The 6,649-nt window shown below is 38.1% G+C and overlaps 1 protein-coding gene across 1 annotated transcript in view; it reads right to left on the bottom strand.

Annotated features, from left to right (window-relative positions):
* The window catches only part of LOC107090726, a 19,459-nt gene continuing 12,810 nt past the window's right edge, over window positions 1–6,649 (bottom strand). Inside the window, exons 4-6 of the mRNA XM_015384281.1 lie at window positions 847–946; window positions 593–731; window positions 1–139 (exon numbers count right to left, since the gene is read on the bottom strand). Of these exons, the coding sequence (XP_015239767.1) occupies window positions 1–139; window positions 593–731; window positions 847–946 (378 nt within the window). The remainder of the gene's footprint in view (window positions 140–592; window positions 732–846; window positions 947–6,649) is intronic.

Below are 6,649 nucleotides of genomic sequence, written 5' to 3'. Positions count from 1 at the left end.
TCAGTATTTAGAAGGTAGGCCTGGGGGTCTGTAACGGTTGGGATCTCCTCCGCTCCGACCCCAACGATTTGCTTCTTGATCAGCTTCTGAGTCCGAAGCACCACGACCAGTTTTTATCTGCCACCACTCTCTGCCATCGCTGAAAAGAGAGAAATACACATTTTAAAAAATCTATTTAGAATTTGCTTTATTTAAATTGAGAAATCCTAATTCCTGTTTTTTGTTATATTGTTCAAAAATTCTAGGGTCCTTCATTGAACACCATAAAATACTTTAAGTCTTGCTTTTGTCAAAAGGTGAAATCACACAATCACACAACAATTTACTTGTGCAATCAATTTATAAGTTTTGTTTTGCCATAAAGAACGGGAATTCCTTTGTTTAGAAATCTTAAAAGCCCAATACATATCAGTAAATTTGCATACACTTAACCATGTCTCTACATTAATGCGTCACATATCCAGAAGAAAGTAAATTTTTATAAAACAGTATAAACCCTAATGACCTACACAAAAGATCTATCTGCTTTTCAGTGTTTGAGCTTAAAAAAAATGTATTTCCAATAATTTTAAGGTTATACTCTGTTTATTACCTGATAATCGTAGCAGCCCACTCCCCTCCTGCTCCTCTCTTCGCAGCTAAATTGTTTCCTTTGGCATGAAAGTATTTGTCAGAATTTTTGTAGTTGGCCTCTTTCATTTCGCTGTAGGCTCTGTACATATCACGAGCTCCTGATTAGAAAAAAAAACAAAACAAAGAATGTTCATATTATATAATGACCCTTTCAGTGACAACCATGAATGTACTTAAAAAGGTTCTGCTTATATAGTAGGTCATATGTCTTACCTTGAGCAGCTTCAACAGGAAACATGTACCACTGAGCGTCACATATAGTGAGGAAGGTGAGAACAATTCCTGCTAAAAGCAGCTTCATTTTTGCAAAGGCCTTAAACAAAAATCACAAAGTTCAAATTACACTTTATGTTTGGTTTTTCTTTTTCTATATTAAATGTACTTACTTCACTCTGTGCAGATGTTTCAACAACACTTCAAGCACACTATTTTACCTGGGATGACAACTCCTCTTTTATAGTATAACTGAAGAAAATGGGCGTTGGGATTCTACAAACAGGCTGAATCCAGATTTTGTTGACTGTAGCTGAAGATGAGATAAAGTTGGGTAATTATTTAGCTGGGGCATTTTATAGTTAAGCAACTTGGTAAAACTCCAACACAACAGCACATGGAAACAAAACATAGATATTTTTTAATCTAAAGACACACGATTGTGTCCCCAGGTTCAGCACCAATCACATCATGAAGTCTGCAGGTAACACCACCATGGTGGGCCTCATCAGAGATGACAATGACCAGGACCACTGTTGTTTTAGACAGTCATGTTAAATTTAGTGTTAGTCTTAGTCTTCAAGACGAAAACTATTATCAGTCTTAGTCGCATTTTAGTCATTACATTGTCATTAACAGTCATTATATCTGATAGTTTTAGCCAGTTGTAGTCGACTAAAACTTTAAAAATTTTTAGTCTAGTTTTAGTTAGTTTTATGTTACAAAAAAAGGTAACCATGAAATAATTCTTTACCAGACTGACAGCTTTTGCCTAGATACAATTGCTGGGTATAGAATGCGACCGTGCAGTTCATCTTTGCTGTTGGGCAGAAAACTTTTTATGAAATAATGCCCTACTTTATAAAAAGCTGTGAAAATAGCTAATCTAGTTCAACTCATCTTATTAGATAATATAGCAGACAGACATCCTAACAAAATGTACAATAAAGGAATAGTTTTAGACATACAGAGCTTCCATCATACAGCAAACACTTCCTGATCTACTATGAATTATGCATTACACACAGACCAATAAAATCGTCATTACTCCAAAAAAGCAAAGAACAAAAACATTCTTCTTTCTAGTTTGGCAATTATTGTTTTATTTCATTTTACCCCTTTGTTATTGCTGCTGAAGGGTCAAAGTAGATTTAAATTTCCAGGTTTTTGATATAAAAAAACACAGAGAACCTAGATAATTGCCTTGTAGTACAATGGCAATCCAGACCTAAATTGAATGAACCTGGCTCTTTATCCAGAAAAAAAAAATACAATGAAATATTTTATTTTGATATAATTTAGGGATTCCTTTTGGTATAAATTAAAGAATATTTAGTATCACCTCTTGTAAGATGGAAAAAATTAAATATTGATAGTGAAGGGATTTTTTACGCTTGGCGGAGGATGATTAGCCCCATATAGTTTATTAAGTAGCGAGAGCAGGAAGAGCCATACTACTGAGAGTAAACCATCAGAGTGGAGCATAAAGCGCAGACTCAGAGCTCCGCATGCACAAAGATGCATTTCTACAGAAGCACAGATGGAAGATCAGAGCAGAGTTTGTCAAAGTTAAACGTGCAGTACAGGACCATTCCGGGTTATTTTCACAGACCCTGCCACTGCTGCTATTATCCATCTTTGCTCCTGCAGCATGTGCAACGCTGCATGGCAGGTGGGCAGCAGGGTCAAACATGACGCAGCAGCATAGCTGATACTGCTTAGCTGATTACAGCACAATGATGCATTTTGACGTCTGACCAACAATCCACAAATTTTTATTTAGTCTCAACTCGTGTCGTTGATCCATGTTTAGCTCATCAGTTTTTGTTATCATCATGGAAAAAAGGAGCCTCAATGAAATTGAATGAAAGCGTCATCCTCATCGTTGGCAAAAACAACACTGACCAGGCATACAGAAGCTGGTGTAGCTGGTGGGCTGGTTCAGAGATAACGGCCTAATCATGAACATGGAGAAGATGGAGGCGATCGTTGTCAACTTCATGAAGAACCGGCCACGCTCCACTGCTCATCAAAAGCTCAGCTGTAGAGATGGTCAGCAGCACCAAATTCCTGGGGGTACACATCACAGACACCCTCACCTGGACTGTAAACACCACCTCACTGGTCAACAGGGCACAGAAGCACATGTACTTTCTGTGGAGCATGAGGAGAGCCCATCTGCCCCCACACATCCTCAGGAACTTCTACAGAAGCACGTTAGAGAGCATTCTGACCAGCTGGCTCACTGTGTGGTTTGGAGGTTGCAGCACCTCAGACTGGAAGAGTGTGAGACTAGTGGTGAGAACAGCAGAGAGGATCATCGGGTCTAGTTATTGACATCAGATTATCAATGTGTCTTTTCCCGGTTTTGGTAATAATGTTATGACTCCTTGTTTCATAGTAGGAAATCCATCCATCCATTATCTGACACCCTTTATCCCGATTGGGGTCCCGAGGGGTGCTAGTGCCTATCTCCAGCTGTCTATGGGTGAGAGGCGGGGTCCACCCTGGACAGGTTGCCAGTCCATTGCAGATAGTAGGGAATATTTTATCATTTTCAATACATTTTAAGGCTTTGGATAATAATGTGTTTAATGTTTTCCAAAAAAGAATAATGAGGCTGTGATGAGTGCATACTTAGTTCATCGAGAGAGCTCTCTGATTTCTCTCTCTGGATCACGAGGAGCCTCAAAATTTCAGGAAGTCTAAGAATTATCTTATAGCTTGTTGGAATCTTTTCTGAAACTTGGAAGGAGACTAAATCGAACTTTAGTACATCTTTTTGCTCCAGAGAAAAAACAGACACAGGAGAAATACACTTTTTCTCATTTTGGTGTCACACATATCTCATGGTTGTTAAGTACATGAAACATTTTGGAGAATTAATTTCAGATTTTCTTACTTATTAAAGCTTGATCACAGAAACCATTGCTTACCTTTTATTTAGAAATATGCAGAAAAGTTCAAATTGACCTTAAAGCTTATCTTTGTTTAAATAGTGGACAGGTCTATGATAAAATAGCAAATGACCTTAACAAGGTCAAAGTATTTATTGTAGACTTTTAGTTTAATATTTTACTTTTTGTAATAGCAAAGCCCTAACTGAATAAGATCTTTATACATGAAATACTGAAATGCAGGTAATCAGGTAATACAGGTCATGTGCTTTAAAAAGAGGAGGGATTACTTTATAATCTTTTTTTTTTCTTTACAGACAACCTGGTTTATTTAGATGAATTCTGTCTTTAATTATTGTTCGACAGTTGGATTTTGTATTAAATGGTAGTGAACAATTCCGTAACAGAAAAGTAACTTAAAATTTGATGCAGTTCAAATCCATTTCCCAGCACCTGATAATACTGTAAAGTCCTGTGAGGTTTGAGTAGCCTCAAAAGATCTTGGGTCATTTTAAGGCAAGAAAAACACATGGCCATGTTGGCCTGTTTTTTTTTTTTTTTCCCTTCTTCTTTTTTTTTAATAAAGGTTGTTTAAATTGGCAGCTCTGTTCATGCTAAGCTAACATTATGTTGTAACTGTTGCAGAGGTGAATAGTTAAAGTTGGAGCCATGTAAAAAAATGTAGCACCAGTTCCAGTTAAACCTGCATCCTGACAGGGGAAACAGTAGGCAAGAGACTTCAAGTTAAATGAACAGAATAATGTTCGCTCTAATGCAGGACTTGTCATATAATCATGTCCTTTCATTAGTGACCAGTTTCACTGTTTATGCTCTACTTCTTTTCTATTTCTTAAAAATATTGTTCTCAAGCAGCAGGACTGGTGAAACACTGATGTCTTCTTTTTTAAATCTGAGAGATAGGCAAGTAAAATGACAAGAAGAAAAGCTGCCTTTAACTTTCAGTTTCAGTTTTTTTCCCAACAAATTGTTTGTAGAGTTCATCATTCAACAAAGTAGACTTGTTTAGTTGTTTTCCCAGGTTATCTCTGGTCCACTCACAAGCTTTTCAATCATGCCTTCTTGTCTTCTTAGAATCCAACTCCCTCTGCCACTGACTGAGAACTATTTTCTTAAAACTCCTAACTATCCACAGATTTTTCCATTTCAATGCATTTTGAGGCATTTCAATGCTTCTTTAGCAATTAAGCCAACTCAGTCATTAGTTATTACACAGAAGAGGGAACCCATAAAAATGTCTCACATCTCATCCTCCCCTCTCCTCCCTAGAAATGGTGACAAGAATCTCATGGATAATTTTGGATAACCGATATGAGGGACCGATATGATTGCAGGGACAACACAACAGAGGTTGAGTCAAACCTGTCATAACTGCTCTGCTCTTCTGTTGTGACCCAAACACCTGGGAGTCATCAGCAGCTGCAGCCATTTAAGGATGGATCCACCAACTGCATAGCGTCAGATTTCTGTCTTATCCCAGTGGTAAGACATTCAGACCATGTTCTTATTCTAAACATTCTGGTAAAATCTAACCTGCTTGTTTTTCTTTCTCTTTTTGTCCAGTTATTTTGCCTGCCAGAAGCTGTTCCCCAACCTTGGATTCCCTGGCTTAAAACATCTGCTTGTCTGACCTTGATTACTTGGTTGGTCCCAACTATTGTGCTCTGGTCAAAACCCAACCAAACCCAACTGCTCAGTCATGATGTCTNTTTTTTTGTAATTCAGTATTTTTTAAGTTTACAGGTTCCTGGTGTGTATATGCATGCATCAGATAATGAACTCAAGCCTACATTACTGTGTTAACATGCTTTTCAATCCTTCCTGCACATTTTTTCCAAACTAAACTTTGCTTTAAACTGTTGTGTGCTTGGAAAAATATAAACTGTAATGTTAAAAATCTTTAAAAAAAAACCTGACAGGTTAAAAGCTTGAGATAAATCAAAAGACAGAAGTCAATGTCACAAATGGATAACTTTTATTTTAGAGTCACGGTATCTTTATACAAGATAATACTATCAATATAATGTGACTTTTCTAGAGAATCATTATACATAGTTATTTTATACAGGGTTTCTACAGTCTTACATAATTTACAGAATTCCCTGACTTTTAACTGACTCAGGATTAGTTTTCCCAAACAAAATAAATGCAGCAACAAGACAATAATTATAACATAACAGGTCTCCAATTTAACATGTTTAGCTCTATAACATTTAAATGCACCTCTCCAATGTCTAAGAGAAAAAAATTTATGAACATTTTTTAATGTACGACCTGCATCACTTTACAGAAGACTGCCATATTGTCATGTTGGTTTAAGGTTCCTAACCCACATGCAGAACACATGGAAACAGAAGAAAAAGTTCAAAGATTTATTGAACAACACAGTTGAATAAAGAACTCATCCAAGGGATTATCAGATCCAGGACTGGTCACGACTGGGTTCACTGCAGAGGGGGACAGAGTGGTTAGCTGAAGTCCAGGTAATTTGCAGGGTGAGAGAGTGCAGGTCTATACCTGATCAGGAGTTTGAGCAGAGCGGCAGAGAGGGGGAACCAGGAGGGTCCAGAGGCTGTCGGCAGGCTGAGGGCTTGGCGGAGGCAGAGCTTGGTTTGAGAGTTTGCAGACAACAGGTTTGAGTTTCCCTTTCAGATTCTTCAGAGAGCGGGCAGGCAGGTCGTTGACAGGTTTGATCCTCCAGGGTTCTTCAGAGATCAGACTGACAGATTTCCAACAGAGAAACTCTTCAAGGTTTCAGGTTTCAGGCAGGTTCAACCACAACTGGCAAACACTCTGGCGCTGGGGTGATGTCCTCTGCCTCCTTATATACTGGTCTCCTGATGAGCAAACGAGCAACAGGTGGTGCAATCAGCTCCAGCTCCAGGAGA

The sequence above is a fragment of the Cyprinodon variegatus genome, unplaced genomic scaffold (assembly GCF_000732505.1).
Source record: "Cyprinodon variegatus isolate N-32 unplaced genomic scaffold, C_variegatus-1.0 Scaffold15, whole genome shotgun sequence".
Lineage (NCBI taxonomy): Eukaryota > Metazoa > Chordata > Actinopteri > Cyprinodontiformes > Cyprinodontidae > Cyprinodon > Cyprinodon variegatus.
The sequence above is the reverse complement of the archived record's forward strand: the minus strand, read 5'-3'. Positions and strand labels throughout refer to the sequence as shown.